This window comes from Anas acuta, chromosome 7 (assembly GCF_963932015.1).
Source record: "Anas acuta chromosome 7, bAnaAcu1.1, whole genome shotgun sequence".
Taxonomy (NCBI): domain Eukaryota; kingdom Metazoa; phylum Chordata; class Aves; order Anseriformes; family Anatidae; genus Anas; species Anas acuta.
In genome coordinates this window covers 26,424,990-26,450,818 of record NC_088985.1, presented here as the reverse complement: position 1 = coordinate 26,450,818, position 25,829 = coordinate 26,424,990, and the positions used below count along the sequence as shown (strand labels likewise).

The 25,829-nt window shown below is 41.1% G+C and overlaps 1 protein-coding gene across 4 annotated transcripts in view; it reads right to left on the bottom strand.

The window, feature by feature from the left end:
* SORCS3 (sortilin related VPS10 domain containing receptor 3) overlaps positions 1-25,829 on the bottom strand; it is a 279,259-nt gene that overhangs the window by 91,208 nt on the left and 162,222 nt on the right. For all 4 annotated transcript variants that reach the window (XM_068688547.1, XM_068688550.1, XM_068688548.1 and 1 more), the window contains one exon: positions 15,527-15,600. In XM_068688547.1, the coding sequence (XP_068544648.1) occupies positions 15,527-15,600 (74 nt within the window). The remainder of the gene's footprint in view (positions 1-15,526; positions 15,601-25,829) is intronic.

Here is a 25,829-nt window from a genome sequence, read left to right as displayed (position 1 = left end):
TGAAGAATGCAAAAAAGTTAGGCAATGGAAAAAGCAAGATGTGAACACAGGTCCTGGAGCACACCTGCAAACATGCACACAGACTGTAAAGCTATTCCTTCATCCTGCATGGCAACTTAGCTTGTCTTGAGAGCTCATTACAGCAACCTCTCAGGTCTGCCAATACAAGAAGGTAAACACAGAAGATGCCTTCACAGCCTTACATTTTCTCATTCTTTCTTCCTCTGTATGACATTTGGAGGATGCGCTGCTCAAAACTATTCGAGCAACTTAAATATGATGAGGAGAGATGTCAGCATCCTGTGACTTACCTTTTCCCTTGCATGTTCTGTACAACCAGGCACAGCCAACAGAGCAAGCTGGATGGGAAGGGGCTTCATTGCCCTCTGGCTGAAAAACACCTCTCTTTCAAAGGAGAGAGCAGTTAACACTCAGAAACCTAAGCCCAGATTGAAAACATTTTTTGTGCCTCGTGGTCACACCTCACACTCTAGGCATAGCTCAGCTCTATTTTGCATGTGCACAAACTCCAGATAGCAAAAACCAGATCAAGGCCCACAAAAGGCATCCATGTGTGTTGCTGCCCTGGTTGGCCCAGGGGGGAAAAAAAGGGCACACACTGTGACAAACCATGCTAAATCAACATCCTCCACCATCCTTACTCATTTATCACCACCCAGATAAAAAAAAATGCTGAGAAAAGAAGATGCAGCCAGAAGTGACAGGAAAGGTCATTTTTTCCTGCTGACATGTTCCGTGACTGCTGCAGAGGCAGTTTTTGAAATGGGGAGCCTGCAGCTAGTGTTGCAGCTGGCACAGGATCATCAGCCAATTAAGAATTCAAACTACCTCTGAATCCCATTAGGAAAGAAGCGATGGTTACTTTTTCTCTATCTTCTGTTGCTTTTCTTTTTTGTTCTCATGGTAGTTCTTTGACTTCACAAGATCTTTCCTCCCTTCTTTTCAGGTGAGGAGTCTCTGCTCTTGAAAGGTGAAGGACAGACAGGACCCTGGCAAAATTCTTACTTCTATCTCAAGGGCAGAGCATTGTGCATGGATGCACATCTACTATGCTGTTCCAACAATATTTCATCTCTGACCTGGAGGGAGAGCAAGCAAAAAGGGCAAGGAAAACACAGTATTCTGCATTTTAAATAGATATTCCTAAAATGTTTATATGTAAGACACCATATAGTTCAAAATGAAAAATGCAAGCACATGCAAAGAAAAGAAAAAAGAAACACACAAGCTTTCAGTCTGGGTTACCTGCCCTACTGAACACCTCAGCTCACTGATTCTACTAACTCCACTGCCTTTCCCTGGAATTAGCCATTTTGCATTTTTTTTCTCCTGTACTTTCCAGACACCAGGCATTAATGATAAACAGCAGCATTGAGATTTAGCTACTCTAGCATCTTAGATCAAAAATGCTGAGCAATTCAGACTGCCTGCTGTTGATCCCTGTTCCCTAAACCATCAACCAAGATGTTCTAACCCTCCATCTCCTGGACCCATTTGTTTGGGGTGTAGAAGGGATTTATCACTGGACCTCAGCAATATTCGCAACAAGGTTTTGTAATAAGGTCAAAAATCAGGTCACAGTGTTTGAGCTTTCAAACTTGGTCTGGCATCTGCTAAACCGAGCACTTTGTGGTGCTAGCAGACACAGGGATGTGCCTTGCAGTCAAGGTGGCATTCAGCAGCTCTGGCTTTGAAAACAAAAACAAAACTTTTAAAACGGATTGAGACTTCCCCAAGATGCCAACTTAGAAAGTCATTTTTGCAGGTTGGGATGTCAGACTGAAGGTAATTGTGACTGCTCACACAAAGAGACAGAGGAAACAGATGGAGACTACTTAGCAGGATGTTGTGCCATAGATAAGGACTGGAAATAGGAAGGAACAAGTCATGTTTATTGTGGAATTATATGTAAAGGGGGGAAAACACATCCTCTTGCTGTAGGCAGTTACAATTAAATTAGTTGATGTTGCCAATTAGCCTGTTGCAATTTTAATTGTATCCTGCCCCAGAAGTGAATAAACACTTCTAGATGGTTCCAGGCAAGCAGTGCATGTGAGTAACTCATCCAAGCAACAAAAGGACCATGTCTATATGGGCAGTCTGTATGGGAAACTGATCCAGACAATTCCTGTTCAACTGATGTGGATCTTCTCACACAGCATCCTTGCTGAATTATACATGCTTTTTCAACATGGGCCAAAGGCCAACAGACTGCCTTCTCCATCACATTGCCTCGGTATCAATAACTGGAGTTGCCTTCAGATGATCAATGGGATTCTGTGTTTTCCTGCTATTTACCGGAGCCAAGCCTTAAACTAGGTCCCATCAGGCATTGGCTGTGCACACAAGCCACATACACCTCGGGCTTACAACATGTCATAAACTACCACAGCTGGGGAAGATTATACATATATAGTTGGGAAAATAATGTTTTTATTAAACATATAAATACAGCACCATTCCCTGTGGCTGAACAGGGGAGATGTTGCTGGATGGGGTAATGTGATGAGGTCTCTGAAGAATTATGGATAAAACACCTCCTTGCACAGTATAATTGAAACAAAGCTTATAAAAAAAAAATGGGCAGGAAGACAATGTAAGACAGTGTCTTAGACAGGTCCCCGAAGCTTTCTACTTCTTTCCCAGTGCTAATTTCTATGGTGCTACAATTCTGGACATCAGCAAAAGTAATTGTTGCAAGACTTAGCTTGCTAGATAAGGCAAAAACAATTGCCAAGTACTTTCTCTCATCTAATTTCTTTTCAACAAAGCCAATGCTTTGTAAAAAGGTCCCAGTGAATTTTGAGGAGATGTTCTGCCTGGTATATCAAAAAAACTTATGAAAATACACACAGAGGCTGTGGACACACATATACGTGACTAACTGTATCCCATCCCCACTACCTGCTGGATATCTGAATTAATAACCTGCAAACTCATAGTGGATTAGAGGTCCCAGAACTACAAAGTTGCTACAAATTTCATAGACAGTAGCAGTGCAGGAAGAGGAGAAAGGCTTAAGTCTTTCATTGAGGGAAAGGCTGATATTTAGACTCAGCCACCTTACAGATCAGTAGAGAAGCCACACAAGACACCAGTCTACACTGCACACAAACATTTTTTTTCCTCTTCTCATTGCATAAAAGTGTGTGGCTCTTTATATCTCAGAAATTAACAGCAATGGGAAAGAAATGTCACTGAATCTTAAAAGGATATTTGTCAACTGAATGAAGCTGCTGTTGATTTACATTTTTCTTTACCCCATATGAAATATGATAATAATAATAATAATACCAAAACCGAAGTACCTTACCTTATTATTACCTTATTACTATGTAAGGTACCTCTTTGTTTTGCCTATACTATGAATCCCAATACACCTAAGTGAAGTTTTGTGAAATAAACACTGAAAAATATGTGGGCAGAAGGGTGAAGAACCTCACTCACAGACCTGTTTGAAAGCACCAACAGCACAGGCAAGGCATACGCTGGAGGTAGCATCCTGATTTCCCAGTGCTGCCTGAAATGACTTCTCCTGGGGCCTGAACCTCGTGCAGGGAGCAGATCTGTCAGCCACGTCAAGCCAGCACTCGTAGTGGGTACATTCCCAGGTGCAGTCACAGTCTTGCTGCTTACTTTCAAACTAAATAACTACCTCTATGCAGCCTGCTGCTCCTGCCTCATCTTGGTACACCTGAACCTTGATGTGTAAAAGCAGTCCTGAAGGTTTCTCCTGAGAAATAAACTTTTTTTTTTTCTTTTTTTCTCCAAGTCCTAGCAGCACAATGATCAAGATATGGTGGAAGTAATGAAGCATCAGCTCATCCAGCTAAGATGTTACTGTCTTAAAGGCATCTCAAAGCTTCAGCACATGATATTCTATCAGCCCTGCCCCATGTGCATCTAACACAGTGAGACTGAGGAAAGCACTTCTAAAAAGTAGAGAGGGTATTTACCTGTCATTACAAGTCTGCAGACTTTTTGGTGGACAAGTTGGAAACATTTTTCAATAGAAAGATTTGATTCTGTTTTGTTTCTTTGAAGGACAAGACATTTTTTACAGATTTTTTCCCCAATATTTTAGATTTCAAGTCCTTCAAGGAAATAAGAATAAAAATCTATTTTTGGAAATATTAAAAAATGACATATTTTTAGCTTTCTTCTTTCTCCTTCCTTTATTTGGAATAGTAAGGGAAAAAATATTGAAAAATAGTATAGGAAGGGGAAAACCAAAACACAGAGATTATCTCATACAGAAGCCATTTTGGAGATCAAAATCTAAGCAAATCTAAGGGGGGGAGTATTTATTGTTGTTTGCAGCTTTTTGGAAAAAATAAATAGGGAAATCACATTTTCTAGCCAGCTGTGCTTTGCACGAATCTGTGAAAGCCAAACACAGAGTTTTTGTTTCAGTTCCCAGACTGATCACTGACATATTGAGTGACTTTCAGCTCTTTCCCTTCATTTGATTCAAAATTAGTTTAGTGCCTACTATATTAAGAAGGCCAGTTAATTAATGTTTGCACAGTGCTTGGCTATCTTCCTTTGTAAGTCATGTGGATGGGGAATTGCTATAGATTATTGCTTTGGTTTTTCAGGAAACATGAATCAACCGTGTTTCTGCCCAAAAACAAAAAACAAGACAAAACAAAACACATGCTCAAAGAAACCATCAGCTCAGCCTGCCAGTCCTGCAGTCAAGGACCTGGCTGGAGTTGTTGTTTCTCTCCATGGAAGGCAATGGTTAGAAGACTCATTGCTCTCAGTTTGTCTCCTAGCAAAAGTATCTTAAAAATGATCTGCTCAAGCAATGCGTTATACCAGAATAAGGATTCTCAGTTCACTGTGTGTTTAATTCCCCTCATTTGTATGAACACTTTCTTACAGCAAATATGACATGCCTGAAATGCTAAGGCTCAGTGGTTCAGTTATTAACACTGTATTCCAAGGCAGAATACAGTGCCTCCGAAAAGCTTCAGAGTGAGAGCATCATTTAATAAATGAATTCAGCAGTAGATGAATAAAAATAAAACTTAAATTGTCCAAAGAGGGGATGCCATCATGAAACTTGGCACAGACAGAATGTATAGGGTATGCTGATGAGCTCCATATGCCTACGGGCATTGTACATTGTATTAATTAAGGAAGGATGAGTCTTCATATTCTCTGTTGCAGGATATTGCAGAGAATCACCCTGGGATAACATCTAACATTCTGGAAATAAATTTGCCATTCAGTTTATACACTTTGGAGAAAGGCGCTGTGAAAAAATAGAATTTCCATCAAAAAACCTTTTCTGACTGTTGTTTCACTGCATTTCAGATGCTAACCTGAAGAGAACAAATAGCTTGTTTCATTCTTTGACTTTTTACTACCAGTCACAAAAGGCAGAGAAGAGGAGGGAGAGGTGGGGCGGGAGTGGAAAGAGAGGAGGAGAATAAAATACTCTGTTCTGGACCAGCAAGCATAAATGCATCAATGTAGCTCCTTGCCCCCCAAAATCACACTCAATTAGCTGCTGAGAGAGATAAACCCATTTGTCTCAACATTCACAAGAGGAGAAGACAAAGAAGCAGGAAACAAAAAGCTTTCTTGCAGCAGACATCTGCAAAGCCAGGCTCTGTCTGCAGAAACAGTCTGTGCGGCTGTGATGGGTGAAAGCAGACATAACAGGAGTTCTATACATGTGTCTTGTGATGAGATAGGTTTGTACTCAAAACAAAGGTAACCTCAGACACCGCACAGAGAGGAGAGAAATAAAATGGGCAAGGCCACTTTGCAGGTCTCTCCCCATCAGTAGAAGAATGACAGCGTAGCAGGAGAGACCTGAGACACCACGGAGCTTTTGTGGGTTCCTTTGCTCCAAGCTAGAGGGGTGCTCCAACATCCCAGGGGTCTGAGTACTAGATGGGCTCCCAGCTCTCCACAACGGCAGAGTTCCAATGTGTCCCAATCCCCAAAGCATTAAGAAATCTCATGGTTGAATGCCGCAACAGGAGGTTGTGCTATCCACATGCCAAGAAGCAAAGATGTATGGCCAAGCTCTAGGTGAATCAAGAGCTTCTCTTTGTCGGGTTCTTAATCCGTTGTTATGGATGAGCAATAAAAGGAAAGAAAAGTACAAGGCCAAACGAAAAGTAATACTCTGCTGGTTTCTGGCCTCAAGGTAAATTCCAAAGTGTCAACGCATTGTTCAAATCTAATGATTTGTAGAGAGAAAACGAATTCTGGAGAAACTGCAGCAGATCCAGAAATGGCTTTAGGGAGTCACTATTACAGATTGCTCTTAAAATCAATATTATAATGGAACATGTCTCCTTCCCTCAAAGATTTTCAATCAAAACCTGAAAACCAAAAATATTGTGAGAGCAAAACCTAAGAATCTTTCTGTACCCTTTGGCCAAAAACCTGGTAGGATTTTTTGGTTTGTTTTTCTTCGATTTTTTCCAAAAAAAAAAAAGAAAAAAAAAAAGATATTCTCATGTGAGAGAAAACCTAGATCTTTTTCAATCAGCTTTGAAGTCTACTGGTATTATTCATTACTTCCTCAAATCCTTGCTGTCAGTCACAGGTCAGCATCTTTCTCTTAAACTCAGCTGCAGAAATTCTGATATTTCACTAAACATGGGGATGTGTCTACATCCCATTTTTATTGTCTTCTGCCCAGTGGAGAACAATTATCCATGAGGTAATTACAGAGCTACGATAACCACAATCTTCTATTCCAATTAGATTGCTACAAATATGCAAGTTAAACAGCCTCACTCCCTGCCTTCTCGTCCTTATTCTGTATATGATCAGCAAGAGACAAGTTACTGAATCAACATTATTTAAAAGAACCTGTAGTGCAGCTAATAAGATCCTGCTTCCCGCTCTTAGGTTGTGATGTAGCTTCATGCTCACTATGCTTAACAATAGCAGAATTAAACTCATCTCATTCTACAGAGGAGGCTCAGGGGAACGCCAGGGAACGAAAGGATGGGAGTTTCAATTTCTTCTCTTGACGAGAATGAATCCTGCCTCATATAGCTGCTGATGAATTGTCGTTTTAAGAGAGTTTGTTAATTTCCAACAGGCAGAAGGCATAAAGAGAGACCTCCTTATCTTTAATGGATGTTATTGAGCAACACAAATGGCTCACGTTTAAATGAATGTGGAAACATCTTGTCTGTTTTGCCATGATAAGACTGTTCTTCCTGCACAGCATGGGTTCAGCTCCTTCTGTTAAATAAAACAACCGTTTTTGTTCAACTTAATGGCAGGCAAACTTCCAAAGGTTCAGAGGCTGAAGTCAGTTCAGAGAAATGAAATGGAATTTATCTGGGTCCTTCCTTGCTCTTCTTGAGAAAATTACCTGAAGAGCTTAGAGGTATGACTGAAATTCTAGTTTCAAGCAAAAATGGCCCCTAAGAGTATTGCTGTACTTACTGAGGATAAATTCTTCATAAGATTGCACCTTCCTCCAGTACAAGGATGCTTCCAGCCTCAAAATGGGAGCTGTAAGAACTCACACCAAGGCATGACTCTGGAAGTCCAAGTGGGACATCTGGGATGAGATCTGGGGCAATGGGTCCAGAAATGCTTCTCGGCCCCCTGATGTCAGCAGATGTTTTGCCACTGAATGAAATGGCTGAAAAATTACATTCATAATCGAAGCAGATAAAAAGATCATTCTTAATCTTCTCAGAATGGTGATGGTTTTTAAAACAAATCCCATGTTTCTCTGACAGCCATCTGAAAGCAAGAGGGGATCTCTCCCACTGTGAAAATGAGCCCATTTGCCCAGAAGTGGGGAGATTAGTGTGGTACAAATGACAGGCCAAAACCTAACACAAATAATACACAAAAAAGTAAGACAATACTCCTTGTGAGCCAGAGAGCACTAAACATGATATTACTGTCAGCCTGGCAGCCTTGGCTTTGATTTGCTTTGCCAAACTACAACAGTATGGGAGATCACCATATGCCTCAGGGAGATGCGTTATTCAATATATTAATTAAAGGGCTGGCTTTCATCGCTGCTTCCTACAAAGTATCACAGAGAATTACTCTGTTATTGACAGACTGAAATTAATGTGTTTGAGTTCACGTCTATTAGGAAGAGGAAGAACGAAGTCAGCCCATGCAGGCTGCATGAGCCTGCAGCACAGCATTTAGGCTTCCAGTGCTGGTCTGTGAAACACGGCCATAAAGTTCTCATCGCATCTTATTTGTTACCCTGTTGCATGAAAAGGAAACAGATCCTTTCAACGTTCACTGTCCAGACTGGTACAGTACTGGGATCCACTTACCTAGGAGTAACATAGAACGAATTCCTCCTTACACCTTTCTTGCAAAGTGGTTTATCTGGTCTGCTCATCTTGGACATTTAGCCCTGAGAGAGTGGGGAGGATTACAATTTGATCCAGGATTTACAATGGGAAATAAGAGAAGAGGCTGGTCCCCAGGGACACTAAGAAACCTAAGAGACCAATGCAAAAGGCTTTTTGATAGCTGAAAGCCCTAACTGTAATATAACACGTGATATTTTGTGGTAGGTGGCAAATCCAAAACCAATGAGCAGAAAAAAAAAAAAGAAAAAAAAAAGCAAGACGCAGTACAATAAAGTCATAAATACAGCTAACATCCCAAATTGTACTGAAATCACACAAACTGCAAATTTTAAGTCAAATAGTATTTACATGAGGACATCCCCAGTTACATGTACTTTACTGGGGAAGTACAATTCCTCCTTCTCCATGTGCTGTCTTGCTGTCTTTCCAAAGAAAAAGGCAATTAGAAATAACAAATTTCTCAGAAGTAGCTTACTCAAAAATTGCTTTCTCAGAGATGATCACACCACCTTTGAAAGAGCTCATTCTGGCTGCATTCTATCACAGCCAAAATTCCAGAGGTGCTACATGAATTCTAAGTCCACTATCACGTGGCTCTCATCTTCCGGTTCATTTATTAGGTAATTCATGGGGTTTAGAAGTATTTTCAATTATTTCCCTTCATGAACACACACGTTTCTTGTAGCCAGTATGGTTTTCTCTTTTTTTTCTTGTTAGAACAGCCTTGAGCCCAGGGAGCTGATAGCACAGTACCCACAAGCGACTTCGCAAAAAAAGTCAAGCATTTTCCTAGGAAAATATGCAGCAAGGAGAGGAGCATCTCAAAATAGTAAAGTCGGGCAATGAACATCCTTTAGGAGTTCTTCCAATGCATCAGCTACTATTTAGAGACTAAATTCAGAGTACAAGAGACTAATTGTATCAAATTTCCTTTGAGACTGCTCAAAAATGGGAAAGGTTTTCTGAGCATTACACTAACCACAGGTACAGAGAGACCAGGTGGAGCCTATGGAATCTCTATAGAGCAGTCCTGCAGGAATTCCCAGAGACAGAAACTGAAGGATTTTTTTCTTCAGGTCATTTAGGATCTTATGCTCTCTTAGATATCCATGAAATGTACCACAGAGTCCCTGGAAGAACACGTAGTAATCAAAAGAGGAAAAACAGGGTAGTATAAAGTTTAGGGGAAAAAATGTTCATAGACAGAAGTATAAAACTTCCCAAAGTTCTCAAACTTTGCTATCCACTCTTTTAAGCTATGGATCACAGTGATGAGGAAGTACTCTATAAGTACTGAATGTCTAGTTTGGATATCACAGACCAGTATTTGCTCTGCATCACAAAATATAGATGTGAATGGGAATCAGGAATCCAGACACTTTGTTTCAGACTCCACTCTTTCTCTACTTCACAAGTTTATTCATATACTGAAATAAGGTTTTATTTCAAATTTAAAAATCACTTCAAAAACTGTGAAAAAAAAATCAACCATGTCTGGATGTTTTGGGTTTGAGAGAAACATTTTGTTAATATTTACATGAATTCCTAAAATATTTGCATTGACTTGAAATTTAATAAATAAATAAAATTGCTGTTTCAGCCAATAAAATATATCCAACTCTTTTATCCAAGTTCTACTTCTATCTCTGCCACTGAGTTACTGTGTAATCACAAGCTAGTCAGCTACAACCTAATATTTGGAAACATTAAATATCTATAGTGCCAACTGCATTAACTGTGGGCACGCAAAATGAAAGGAAAATCACTAGCCTCACAGTTTCCCCATTTGCTCATCTTTTAAATGAAGATGAAAATAAAATTGGTCTTATTATCACCATGATGCTGTGATCTTTAATTAACTAATGTGGCCTAGCAAGGAAATCTTTCAATATATATCAGGACCTTTAAAGAAGGTCTCCTCTCTCCTGAACCCTAATTACAGAGCTTGAGACTAGAATTTAAAAATTAACCTACCTAGTGCAGATAGCGGTTTGAATAGCACACTCCTGATTTATGCTAGCATTACCCTCTGGGCAAAAAAACCTTTCCTACGTGTTCCCACCCAGAGGACATGGGAAATGAGTCCCTTAACACAGGTAAATGAGTCATTAACCCCCAGGAGCTTACAGCAGTGACAGGTCCCTGTTCAGTTCTCTCTATGCAGTCTCTGTGAATAGCCACTGGCTATATGCCTCCATCGTGCTATAGGTGGTGTTATCTGTGGCTGCCAAACTGGAATTATTTCTTATCCGCAGCTCCAAGTCCAGGATTCTTTTAATTCTGAAAAACTCTAATGCAGGATTACTTAATAGTCAATTTGACATTTACAAAACTATGTTTTCTTAACACTAAACTTGGCTGAAAAAACTCAGGCGATATTTCCCCAGCACTATGCAATGACACCATCTGGTAGTTAATGATTAGCGGGATTTACAGCAGAGACAGGTACATATTTGGCTAACCATCTCATCACTGGCAAACAAAGTCAAGTAAAGCTAACCTTAGCTGTACCCAAAGGTCACTTGTGAGACTGCTACTGAAACTGTCCATATGGATTCAAACTGGCACTGGGATTCGGAAATAACAGTGCTGCCACAGAGATAAGGAATAAAAAGACAAAAAATCTGTGCCCAGCTGCAGATCCAAACCTAGACTGCAACCTTTTGAAGCACTGAGGTAACTCCCTTCTCTCCTGCTACATTACTCTCAGATATCCGAACCAGCTTCTGCCACAGTCTTCATGAAATTCAAGCTGCAAATACATAGAAATGCATTGGATACCTTTATTTCTGCTTCTATCTGAACCACAATAAAAAGGATGCAAAGCCTTGCCTTCAAGAGACAAAATTGGCTGGCTTATGCCTCAAACAACTGCAGCAGAAAACCTGCAATTCCAAAGCATGGCCCATGTGGAAGCACAGACACTTTCCTTCTCCCACTTTCTAATCCCTGGAGTTCAAAATGACTGGGGCTGACACTCACAGACACCAGAGGCAGCAGAAATCTGGCTGGTTATCACAGAAAGAGAGACAGGACAGGATGGCATCCACACAGGATGGTGGCATTGAGTCTGCTCAACAAACACAGGCAGGGCCTCCAAAGACGGATGAACAGCATATGACATCCACAGCCATTTAGCTGATTAGCCAGAAAACATGGGTCACCTTGTGGAACTCCACATATTTAAAAATAAAGCCATAAGACAATAAAAGGACTTTATAAGCCACAAAAGCATCTTTTGACTCTCTAGTGCCCCAGAGTATTTTTAACCCAGGCAAGGATATGCAGCGATGCAGCACTTCGTATCACAGTATTTGACTATTTCAACCACTATACCCATCAAGGAAAAGAAATGTTCTCTGATCGTGGTCTTACCTTGGGGTTAACAAGACAAATGCATCTTGAGTCACCCAAGAGGACATAGAGAAGCTGTGGTCCAGGGACATATTGAACAAGGCTCAGAAATGCACAATTAACCAAATTGTCTTTCCCACCTGTTTAGTCCTGTTTCCCACCACAAGGAAAGACAGAGGCAGCAAAGTAACTTAAGAACTCAAAGGACTTGAATTGTCCTTATCTGAACAGCAGCAGGATTAGTCAGCACAGAACACACCATGTGCTTAACAGTCAAGGAAACTTCTCCAGCATCCCTACAGTATGAAATATGGACTGTATTTTTTTTAATACCACTCCACACGTCAGCACAGGAGTCTAAGTTACAATGCGAGAAAATGAGCTGGGCCCAGAGGCAACTGCAAAAATCTGTTTTAAAAGAAAAGAACATTGAGTAGGTCTTTAACTGGAACCAGCACGGGTGCAAAGTTTGTTATCTTGAGTCATTTCGTCGTGCGATGAGTGATCTGGGAATTTCTGCATCACATTAGCGTAAGCTCCTATTTCCAGCCTTAACAGGATCCTAAGTTATTAAAATCTCTGAGGCCAAGGCACGTGGGAACCAAATTTGGATGCCTGTACTCATATCAAGTAACACATTCTGTTCAAGTTCTGCCACTGCCATCGGTGGGTGTAGCTAACAAATGAATCACTACTACAGAAGTAGAGAACTCAATTTGTAGTTTTTATAGCTACGAGTGGCCCAGATAAGAATCTCAGCACCAGCACAAATTTGAGCTGGATGCAGGAAGCGGTGAGAAATGTCCCACAAGCTGTGCTACGTGTGCTGCCCATATGGGATGGGAACACAAAACTGCAACCCAGTGACTGGCACTGAAGTCTGGGACTAAGGAAAGAAGTTTAAATAAGAGCCAGGATAAAAAGCCACAGGGCAGTATTGCAACTTAGGACTTAGCTTTTGACCAGCAGGGAGCCGTGGCAGGTGCAGCCTGACAGAACTACAGCACAACGCACAGGGTGACTACGTGTCCATGCCTACCAGCGAGGTCTTGCTCAATATGCTGAGTGAAAATTCACATTCCAACTTCACCACTTCTGATGCAATTGTAATTTCTTCCTGGCCTTAAAGTCTCTGTATCTGAGCTCTCTCAGTGAAAGCGTAATTATTTGGAAAGGTCTCAAAGAGAAAACTAAGACCTCTCGCTGTCAGGCTGGCTGATCCTATGAACCAGGTGTGGATTTTGATCTTCACAAACCCATTCATGCAGTCTGAGAGATGAAAATTATGTTTGGAAAGAAAAAATCAGTAGACAGAGGCTGCCCTAGATAAAACCAGCTGCATTCAAATCAGAAGGCTATCCCATTTGATGGAGGAGGTTTACCAGAGCCACTGCTAAAAAAACAACATAGAGCACCATGTAGAAGCTCTGATTTTGGTATCTTCCTATCACTATTTCACCTTTCCTGGAAATTGTAATTAACAGGTTTGAGAATGTAGTATATTATAGGATGATGAGTAGTGGCTTTGAGTCCTGGCTCTGAAACTTACACCTATATCTACTTTCTCCCTCTTCCATAGCCTAATAAATCGTAAAATTTTAGAGGCTAAAATGTTCTTCTTACATTTCTTTTTCCATACACATTTTACAAGCCAGAGCTTGTAAGTCATCACAGTTTTCAGCTTTAAAAAAGAAAGGAAAAAGGAAAGAAATCAGACAGCTCCAGGGAGTTATTATGTTCCAAAATTTCAACATTTCTGACCCCTGCACTAAGAATTGGTTCAAATCTGTCTCACTCTGGGAAAAACCTAATTCACTCTTTTGGAAAGTTTATTGTCAATGGGATTCTACTGTTTCTGAGCGGAATAAAGAATTCTAGATCTATGCCATATCAGTTTTAACTACAGAAGACTTTTATGTTTTCTAAGAGAAAGAGATAATTGAAACAGAGGCTTTATTCAACATGATGTTAAAAAGGAGCACTTAAACTATCCAGCCAAGAAGCGACTGCATGAAAAATGAGGTGATCTGTAGAAAATCTAATGCTTTGGGTGTCTGATGGACAGAGACAAACAGGAAATCTCCATTACATTAACCATTATTAAAAAAAAAAAAAAAAAAAGTCATCGCTTTTAGACAGAGATTCTGCTTTGTTCCCAGGTCCGCTCAGCCCTGCCCTTGCACATTATCTTCCAAGAATGCCACTCTTCTAAGTTCATCTGTGCTGTTTGAGGGGTAGGGTACAACTATACAAATATGCCACTGGAGATATGCCAGCTGTTCTACTCCACATACACCTGGAGAGTGTTTACACTCACCTATGTCAACTGCACCTAGGAAAGGAAGGTGAAGATGGTAAGGTCTATCAACTACCTATCACCAGAACCAGGAGAATACAACCACTCTACCTTCGTGATGGAAACGTGAAACAGTGACATGGTCAGACAAGGTCCTAGACCTTTTATATACTTTGCATGTCTCTGTGACTTATAAGTCTTACAGCTTGCTTCCCTAGATGTTCAAACATCTCCTTTCACTGTCCAAAATCCAAAGGCACAAAGAGGCAAATCTTCAGACTTGGTGCCAAAAAGCCTTCTTTTAAATGCGGGAGTCTAAAGCTATGTAGAGGGATTTGCAGAAGAACCTAGACAATTTGAAAGTCCTGTGAGGTATCCTCTTCCATCACGAGGTATAGAAATATTGCATGTTCAATCTGTAGACATTTTGGTCTGGTTTCCAGGCATTTTTAATGACACACCAGAACTTCCACAAGAATTTGACTCTAAAATATATACACCATGCTTCACAATCAGAAAACATTTGTTAAATCACTCAAGTCCTGTTTATTTTTGACTCTTCAAAATAAGGGCTTCTGGTTCCTTAATAGCAGCACCTTCTTGACATGAAGGACAAGGCACTTCTTTATCTATTCATAGTTAGTAACTATTGTGAAAATCAGGATTTCTACACACACATTCATGCACCTTTATCTAGCAAGTAGTAAAATGTTAAAACTGATTTAAGTCCCATATCCTAGACTGAACTACAGAAGAATGTCACCGGTTTTTCTTCTCTCTCTCAAGTCAGCTTTTGAGCCTTCATCTGGTAGAGAAGTTTGGCAAAGCAGCATCTGAAAAGGAGGAGCCTGGAGACAGGAACTAAATTTATGAAATCTTCTGCTTTTAAGACATTCTCCCAGTTTTGGATACCGCCACTTGGGGAAGGAATGAGGTATAGTCACAAGGCAGATTTTCAGCAAATAGTTTGAACATCCTGGGCTCTCACCAGTTGGTAGAAAAAATACTAGTTCCTCACAGGGTGATTCAAAACAGTGTGAGTCATCCTTTCTCTGCAAGGTTTGCATAAGGAGACTGGTCTGAGTGGCTGGCTTTGTGCAGACTGTGTTGTAGTCTGAAGTAGCTCTCAGAAGCATTGAAAAAGAGAAGGTCTAATGATTATAGCTTTGCCAGTGAAGCACTGGGGCAGTTTTTCTGTGTTAGCATAAGCAGCCATATAAAATAATAGTAATAAAAAAAGCAGGAGTTCTTCAGTTACCAAGACCTGTACTCATCTGTAGAAGCCAGCATCTGTTACTGGACTAAGAAAGAGGTACAAACATGGAGCCATTCAACTATAACACTGCAAGATACAGACTGAGCATACATGTATAACATTAAAAACATGGGCATACTTAGTGTTCAGAAAAAAATAAAAAAAAAAAAGAAAAAAGAAAAAAGAAAAAAGGATCTCTTCAAGTTAGATACCCTTCTCCCTTCCATGATCTACCCAAAGCAAGCAAAGCCAGAGAGCAAAACTCACCAGTAAAACCTGTTTGGAGTGACCCGCTCGTGCATGAGTTGCCATTTTCTTCCAAAGTCCATGGAGCTGTACAGCTGAAAGACAGAGAGAAGTAGTATAAACTCTGAGCAAGAAGAGGAAGGGCTGCTGCTCCATAAAGGATTAAAATCAGTTCAGATTAAAGAATAGGAAAGGATTGTACTGCACAGTTATCTATCAACTCCACTGCCAGGGATGGCTAATAAGGTAATCTCCTCCCCTCATATTTAACCCAGACTGAACTGAGACTCGAAAGCAGGTTGGCTCTTCCTAAACTTCTTCAAACATTTTCGTGCTTTCTCATTGCAGCTGTCAACAAATTCACTTTGTCTGCCATATGACAAAGCTGGCAATCCCGCTGACTCTTTTAGTTCAATGGGAAGCAGGTGATTGATGGCAGGTAAATTCCTAACATTAGTTAGAATGAAAGGCAAATTAGATTAGTTAACTTGGCTATGATGTGGTAGATAGTGACTCTGTACTCAAGGTCATGCTGTGATCTGTTTTTATGGTGAGGGTTGCATCTCTCACCAGTGTAGGAAAGAACATGAAATTGCTCCTAATTTACAGCTTTCATTTTCCAAATAAGGTCTATATTTTCAGATTAGTCAGAAATCAATCTGCTCAGTAGTTAAACATTCAAGATAGTGAAGTAGATCTTGAAAGCCATATCATCTAATCATTGTTCTGTGTTTTCTGGCTAGCAAATAGTGCAGCAGCCAGATTTCCACACAATTCTGCACTCAGACACAGGTTCACTTGACATGTTCTCTGCTGAATACTACAAACCTTGTCCTCCATCCAGTTAATCACCACAATTGACTCACTCATAATCAGAGCATGTATAAGTTTTTTTCCTACAACTTCGAGAAAGTTTGTTTTTTTCAGAAATGAATCACACCTTCAGAAACATCTACTCTGCTTTACAACTAGATCACAGAGAAAGAAATACTAGGCAGTATTTTCAAGGGGATTTCAAATAAATTCCATCTGAAACAAATTCTGGGTTAATAAAACAAGAGTTGATTGTAGACTAAGGAGGTAGATAACAGAGCCAAGAACCTTATATTTTTGTAATATACAAACTTCAGGTCCTAAATGGGAAAATTTTAGCATCTGTGTAAAGGTTGTGCATTTGATTTGTAGTAATTGGATTTACAAATTGGAGACAGGTCCATGCTCAGATTAGAAGGGTTCACTACCTAGTGATGTGTACTATGGCACAGCTATGACGGATGGCTAAGCGTGGCTGGGATGATAAACTCTGTGTGTTTGCACTGAATATTAAAGTTTCCTGAATGGTCAGTATCTTTGACAACAAATATCCAGCAGACGCATCAGAGCAAGACCACAGAACAATTTGCCAAAGGAGATGGAGAAGGGCTGTTTGAGCAGTGTCTGCACCCCGAGGCAGCTGATTAATTCTGACTGTGTTTGCACGCAACTACAGAACTAAACCACTGCACTGTATACCTAGCAAGAGGAAACTCAAAAACTGAAGTTCAGACCCCACCACATACGTATCTAATATGACTGATTGTGTATAGACAAAAGAATCAGTTCTCTGCATTTCTGTCAATGGGAAAGCCAATTTCTGCCACTAACAGCTCAAGCTGACAATGAATAAAGCACATCAGGAAGAAGAGATAGGAGCAGGCATCAAAATGGGCTCCACTTATGCAGATTTCACTTCAGCCAACATCACTGGGCTTATGGTAAGAATTATTAGGAAAGATTTTCTGCCCTGTGTTCTTTAGGAGATCAGACATGATCTGAATATTCCTATCTGGCCTTATTTCTTTGGCACTGTCACTAGATAAGATAATCTACAGCACTATAAAACTACATTATCTGGACTGCCTCTGCGTTTCTGGTCACCTATCACAGTGATAGCCTACCAAAAAAGCCAGTAGAGAAACCTCTGCCCCAGAAAGAATTATCTATAGATACAAAATAAAGCACTGCATTGTTATCAGTACTACTGCTACTACTATTATTATTAGAACTAGGAAGAGAAAAATCCTTATCCAAATTCACGAATGGGCTTACAAATTTGGCATAAATATTCAGATAACTGCTTTCTGAGGAGACATCCTGTTTAACACTGTTCTTAAGACAAATGATTGAAAATCCACAGTCCAGGAGTCAAAATTTTACAGTGCTACAGCTCTGCTTTAGTATTAGCCCGGTGCCTGCCAGGAACATTCCTCGAGTCATCTGACATGGTTTTACACATATGGGGACTTCTGCATAGACTTTGTCGTATGGGTCACATGAAACTACTCGTCTATCCTTTCCTGACTGGATGTACAATTTGCAGACTGATCCACAGTGCTGTACAAATCTTGGATTCCAGGCATCTTGGCCCCAGTAACTCCTGTTCACAAGCGAGTGGGACTAGTACCCTTATTGTATTCTGCAGCAGATTAACCATTCTCACCACGAGAGCAAAGGATTAGCAAACTATATCCATTTCTTTAGATTCTCTTTTATCCTTTGCCCCTAGCATTTCTTTTTCTTTTGCAGCTCCATAACAGCGGTAGCTACAGATAGCTCAGTGGCATGAAGTACAATCTCTTTCTAGCTACTCATCTCTCCCACCGTGTCTCATTCAGGGAACATCGTTCTCTCTATCAAGTTAAAAACCAGAGACCAGCTACTGAGTATTTTTTCCACCTTCTTCCTATTAAATCTCAGCCTGACTGATGGTAGAAGGATTAAACTGAACTTGCAGCCTTTAGGTGATTTCAGATGGAGAGATAAGGAGATGCTATTTGTTAAGTGAGGTAAGCAGAGAAGAGTGTAGCTGCCTCGCCAGCAGCTCCAGCCCAGGACTGCTCCTGCTGGCTGCTGTGGCCCAGACCAGTGCTTGGGGATCGGGGCTCCCTGCCCAGGCCAGGGGACGTGGCTGTCACTTTCCCCTTTCCAGGTCCAACCTGTAGGAAAACTGAGCAAATATCCCAGAGACACATGGACACACATGGGCAGGACACTGACGTGACCATCCACAAAAGCTGCCCCACTCAAGGGCTTCCTCCAACAGCACACACACTGCGCTCATGTAAAACACACACAGGCAGCTGAGACTCTTCCTCCTTTCTGGCTGTTAGTGAGAAAAGTTGGCTGGTGCATGCATGCACACAGCACTCTAGGTTCACAAGCACACACACATTTGTGGATCTTTCAAGTACCTGGCATGGCCCATCTGTCCATCCAGCACCTCTCCCAGACCACGGGCCCCTTACACACCTCATGGGTCACTGACTCACCAGATGGTCCAGCCTGAAGTTTGTTAGCAAATACACACACACACCCCACGTGGTGTCTGTAGTTTGATAGCCCACCCATTAGTGTGACAGGGAGATTTGTTTCTCGTCATCATCTCCATTTTGCTTTGTCAGGTCTGTGTCTCAGCATTTTACTTATTGTTCCTCCTTCCTTATTTCTTATCATCCTGGTCCAGAAATCCTCCCTCAGACAACCTCGTTCAAATCAACGTTCCCACATCCATCTCTTCCCTCATCAGGTTTGTCTCCCTTACTCACTATCTGTTTGTGGTCTTGGAAAATGTCTTTTACCAGAGACCCTTAAAGGAGCAAACATTCTTCTATGTACCCTTACACTATTCAAGGAACTTACATTTATTTATTCACCTATTTACTCCAGGCATCCACTTTGAATTTTAACCAGACGAGTCTTAAGGCTGTATGACAACAAACTCCTGAAAGGTCTACCTGGCCCAGTTCACCTGCATAGTACTATTTACAGATGTAAAAGTTAATTCAATTACTAAACAAAAGACACAATTAAGACTTTTCTGGTGTGCATTAAAATTTGTTATATATATGTGCTTTCCCTTCATGGGAGAAGAGATATTTTTTAGATGAGACAACAAATTCAGCAGCAAGTACAGCAGATTTCAACAGAGATTAATTTGACCTGAGGCTGAATACCAAGTGATGGAAGGAAATGAGGTTTGTATGGTGCCAAGATTTTTCGTTTTTAAAGCTCTGGCCTGGCTATTTAGTGACAAATAATGTTTGGCATTTCCACCTCCCAGAGCATTCCAACACATCAGCTCACAAGACAGATGGATTGCAGTGCACCATGAGGATGTACCATGAGTGCATGCCCTTTTTGCAGCAGCCACCTTCTGTTATTTGACCTGCTCTGATGAATGGAAAATTAAGTCCATTACAGGTCGTAATGTTTGTATGGGCCAGTCCTCGGTGAAACCTAGTTCTTATGTCTTGACACAGCTGAAGAGTGGCACGCGGAGGTCTTGACTAAGGAGCAAATCAGAAGGAGAACCCAAAACAGAAGGATGAAGTCCTGGCTTGTTACAAGGGTGACAAAACAGTCAACACAAAAATAAACTCAGCATCCTACATTTACCCCAGAGGCACCTCAGTAAAACCCACCACAGCACTCAGCCAAACCCCAGAAACCCCTAAACCTGTTTGAACAGACCGCTGCCAGAAGCATCCTGAAAGCTGAGGTGCTCTGGGAACAAAATGCAAGATGCTCAAACTCCACACATTGCCTGCAGACAGGCTTATGACACTGCAACAGGAAGGACGGGATTTATAAAGGTGAAGGGGTCAGCACTTCATGACAAATAAATATACATCTTAATGTGCTCTCAGGCATGATGAAGTATCAAAAATATTACCTTAAACATGTCATCCTGGCCACTCTAGCAGGACCCAAGAGCAGGATCAAAGACCTGGTCTGTTTTTGCACCTGGCTTTGAGGTCACCTCAACTCAGCAATACAGGCACAGCCTTTGGGAAGGGGTGCTGAGCATTGGGGAAAATCTACTTGTGCACTGGAGCCTAGTTAGACCTAATGTTAAAAAAAAAAAAAGGCCATCTACCAGGAAGGTAAATAGCAAATGTTTATTCAAACAGCATGACAATGTTCTACACTTAAGGATTGTAGCACCAGACATATCACATCCACCAACACAGTCCTGTGTTTTACCAAGCACAGACAGACTGTACGAGGAAAGACCTTGGCAGCCCAAGTGATATACAACTTTATTTCACCACAGGCCAGAACCTTAACTCATGCTTGTCTTGCTCAGCACAACACTGAATCATAAGGATGTTACATATTGCAGGCAAACTCCTTCTTCAAACTCCAGTAACACTTGCAACATTTTATTTAACACAGGTTTTTTTTTCTGAGATAAGCAACAAAACCCTTTAAAGGGCGCTTTATCCATGATATCACATTTCAGGCCAGTAACACGTACAAGATGCCAGAAACTGTCAGACCAACTAGGCTGCATACACATGCACACAGAGCCGCATGTAAAAAATGTCTCCATGCTCTTTTGGTTCTCCAGTACAAGCTCTCAGGATGACGCATGGCTTGTTTGGATGATCTCGTTTGGGGCTGGGATCATTTGTTTGGGGTGTTTTGTTTATTTTCTCAGTGAGAGCTAGAAAGAAAAGAAAAAAGATTTTGCTCAAGTCCAGCTTCTCAGAACTGGAGCAATGTGGAAAACTGCCCATCTTGAACTCTGCTCATGGAGAGAAGGGAAAAGAGTGAGCAATGAAAGAAAAGCCTGGGAACAACAGGAGTAGATTCAGCCCCCGGTGTTAGTCATCCATGTCCTTGTCAACAAGGAGCCCGTCACCAAGGTTCATTTTTAGACAGGCAAGAAACAGACACTTCCAAAGCTCAATTCCCATACTAAAATACACTTCTAAAATTGTTACTTATGCCTTTGAAGCCTCCATTTCTCTCTACAGACACTAAGAAGTCCACAGTGACTGGTGCAGAAGGAGGCACCCCCACTGCAGATTTCACAGTAGACTCCCTATTCCCACATTCACTTGCCTGTTCCTCATGGGGGAGGCAGGAAAAGACTGAAGACTCAGAGTCAGAGAAGGACCAGCATATGGTAGGCTGGGTACACTTCACTGCAGCAATATCAACCCTGAAGATGTCATGTCCACTGCTTCTCCATCTATACAACGGACTAAAAAAAAAAAATCAGGAGAACTTTGGTATTGATACGCTTTCTTGCCCAAACACAGAAAAAGAATTACAGCCTGAGGAACATATATAAAGAGTCTGTGTCCAAATAAAATCAGATGCTTTGTTCCTAGGAAGTCAGGACTATTAGCCCAAGCAAACATCTGGGAAGAATCTCCATAGTTTTCTGTCTGCCAGCCAACCCTGAGTGCATTTGGAGCTTGCAAATGATGGTGGCAGAAAAAGCGAGCAAGAACAGCTGGACTCTGTGCACTTATAAGAATAATTCATTTACTACACAAAATTACACTTCCCCCTAGACAATACATCCAGCTGATGATGGAAAGATGCGTTCATATTAATCCAGCAGGGCGAGGGTCAGCCTGGGGGTAATTACTGGGCGACAGCTGACACATGATGGAAGAGGAGGGGCAGAATAGCCAGGCCTGCCACGTTGTCAGAAGATCAGGACCCTGAGCAGTAGCTTGGATTGCTTACACGAAGAGATGGCTCTGATCCCACCACAGCACAAAAGCAAAGTAACACCTTCTCAGCCAGAGCTGGTGGGAAATATCTACAGAATGTGTGGAGGGCTCCTGCCAAAAAATCAAACTGGGACAGAAGAAAAATAAAATCAGGTCAACGTTTCTGTAGGAAATTGGACTGCATGCAAGCAATCTGCAAAGAGTATATCTCAGAAAAGCAAGTCTGTTGCAGGGTCTTAAATTCTCTCACTTGGGAAAAGACCACAATCACTGAAAAAAATTTAGAAGCACAGAAACTGAGAAAAAGTTGTAAACCACTCAGAAAATTGCAAGATGTGTTTTCTATCTACAATTTGTGTTATGGATGAAGTTACAAAAGGGGAAGAAGGCACTATCGTTAATACGTCAAAAAGTTTATTCCTAGAAGGAGAATGAGCTTCCTGCAGGAAAAACTCACAATACTTTTCAGCCTTCAGAATATAGAACAGAGAAGTCACGTCTGAAAACTGACAGAGATGACCCACCACCTGGAGCAAGATAGCTGTATACAATAAACTCAAACTGCAGTAAAATATTTCAGGAGATGACATCAAGCTTCTTCTAAAGACAGACTGAGCACTTCGGTACTGCAAGAGAAAATTCAAAATATCTTGGAACAGTATTCTATAGAGGATAGATGGATGTCTCCCACTTCTTTCACTGCAAAGGAAGATCTTTTTTCACACCTAAAATTGGACATAGGAAGGGACTAATACAGTTGCCCTTACTTAACAAAAATAAAAAAATAAAACAAAGGAGTCTGTACTGTTGTAGATAACTGCTCCAAGCAATTGAAAAGATACAAAAAATAATTGCATTTCTTACTGTTACTTGTTTGTGTGTTTTTTTTTCATTTGTCTCCAAAATAACACCTATCGCTACTCAACCAAAATATTCTTTTCTGTTTCATTGCTTCACCACTGGAATCAGGTGACTTTTTCCTCCAGTTCCAGCCAAATCCCTGAGACCCTAGAACTCCTCATTCATGCAAACAGAATCACAGAATTGTTTAGATTGTGAAAGACCTTCAAAATCAAGTCCAACCATCCATCTAACACTATAATGCCACCATTAAACCCTGTCCCTAAGCTCCACATCCATGCATCTCTTAAATACCTCCAGGGATGGGGAATCCACCACCTCTCAGGGCAGCCTGTTCCAAGACCTAACCACTCTTTCTGTAAACAAATTCTTCCTGATGTGCAATCTAAACCCCTCCTGGTGCAACCTGTGGTCATTGCCTTGCATCCTCTCATTTGTCACCTGAGAAAAGAGACCAACACCCTCCTCTCTGTAACCTCCCTTCTGGCAGCTGTAGAGAGTGATGAGGTCTCCCCTCAGCCTCCTTTTCTGCAGACTAACTAGCCCCAGTTTCTTCAGCTGCCACTCACGTGTCTTGCTTTCTAGTCTCATCACCAGCTTTGTTGCCCTTCTTTACATATATTCGAGCTACTCAATGCCCTTGTAGCAAAGTACCCAAAACTGAACACAGTACTCAAGCATGGTCTCACCAGAGCTGAGTACAGAGGGATAATCACATCCCTGTTCCTGCTGCCCCGATGATTTCTGATACAAGCCAGGATGCCGTTGGCCTTCTCGGCCACCTGGGCACGCTGCCATCTCACATTCAGCCAGCTGTCAAACAGCACTCCCAGGTCCTTTTCTGCCTAGCAGCTTTCCAGCCATTCTTCCCCAGGCCCATAAGGCTGCATGGGGTTGTTAAGACCCAAGTGCAGGTATTAGCCTTGCTGAACGTCATGACGAATTGGACATAGGCCATCAATCGAGACTATCCACATCCCTTTGCAGAGTTTTGGTACTCTCAAGAAGATCAGTACTTCCCCCCAACTTAGTGTCATCTGCTAACTTACTAAGGATGCACTCAGTCACCTCATCAATATCACTGATAAGGATATTAAACAGAATTAGTCCCAAAATAGTCATCAAATTCCTAAAGAATTCAAGTTGGGTTACTGAACTCCCAAATAGTGAAGAGTGGTCCAAAGACTTCCAACCAGTACCCACAACATATGGTCCACTTTCCCTTATTTATTTTTCTATTTGAGATGTTGTGGAATTGTTGTTTTCCTTCTTCTCACAGCCCCGCATGCTAAGTCTCCTCGCAGAGACACCCCGCAACAACTGTGCAGCCAGCAGTTGCACTCAGACACTGATGTGCTGTGCCTTTGGGAGCAGAGCTGGGTGAGAAGCCTCACCAGAGCAGAGCACCAAAAGAAAGATGACAAACAGAAAGAATTGCATAAGAAAAAAAAAAAAAAAACAGCATAGATTTGGTGTAGCATTAAAGACACTGCATGGTGCAATAGAAACATGTCCTGTTTCAGCTTCCACCTTACCTTTCCCTCCCATATTTCATCCCTCCTTTTCTGGGAACAGCACAACACAGATCTAAATTATGTATCAGCTGAGTGACCGAAGACAGGAGCAACCCTTGCCAAAGACGGGGTTTTATTACTCACAGTAGGAAAGGCTGCATTCAAGGAAAAACTTGGGGCATCTGATTCCTCTATTTCACCATTCCCCTCGGACTGAGTTTTTTTGTTACATTCCTCTGATATGTCAAACAATAACCATAACGAGACACAAAGGCTAGTGTGACATTCAAGCTGATAACCAGTTCAAGAATAACAATACCTCGTATGCTTGTTCCTTCCACCACCTCCCAGGGAAATACCTGACACATTGCTTTGTTTGGGCTGCAAAAGAATCGAGATCTAAAGCTTGGAAGTTCTTCTGGACTTTCAAAGAAGGTAAGGGAGGGCTTTTGCCACAAGCTGCTAGAAATCATAATTCTGGTAAGGCATCCTTGACAGCTCCACCCTAAAGAACTGAAAAAATAAATCCTTCTTCCTGAGCACAAAGATTCATGTAACAGCTGGTGGAGCTGAGTTTAAGAGCAAGTCTACCAGCACCATATTTATGGACTTAGTTTACACAGAGTTGTTTAAACTAGTAATTGTAATGAAAACAAATGGACCAGTTTGTCTCTATGCTTTGATTTCTTTTCCAGGTGATTAAGGGCTGGCATGAAGAGATCTCATTACAGCCCAAGGCTCCTCTCTAGCACACTACAGCCAGATTGTCTCAGGCATGGAAAAAGAACATCCACAGAGTGCTGCGTGCCCAAGATCCACTAAAAGCTGCTCATTTTGCTACAGATGTTGTACAGTAGAAGGCACACTAGAAACAGATCATTTTGGTGAGAAACTGGGCTAGACAGAAATAAAATACTAAACGTATTTCTATCATCTGACACATATGGACAAAAAAAAATCAGAAGATAGGAAGTTTTATTTATGCTTTAAAATTTTTAAATTTATTACTAAAATATTTTACATGCTGGCTGACAAAAGCAGGTCTTCAGGCAAAAACTCAGACTACACTCCACCATTAAAAAAAAATGTCAGGGATCTTCTGTGCACACCTCCAAAACTTTGAAAATATTTAACTTCACATTGTAATTGTATAGCTCAGTCCAGATTTGGTTTATAAAGCAACCAGATAAGGCACCAACGTCACATTTCATGGTTTTATAGTTAAAAGAAAAAAAAAAAAAAAAAGCTTTCAACCTGATCTGTCCACTCACAGCAGTTGAGTTTGCTTAAACAAAATGCTCAAAGCACGAGCTTTGCTTCTCCACTTCACTACCAAGAAAAAGCAGAAAGTGGATTACGCTGGCAAAAAAAATGTCCATCAAAAACCTTCACATTTCAATTTCTCTTAAGTCTAATTGGTATCCAGTATACTCAGCCAAA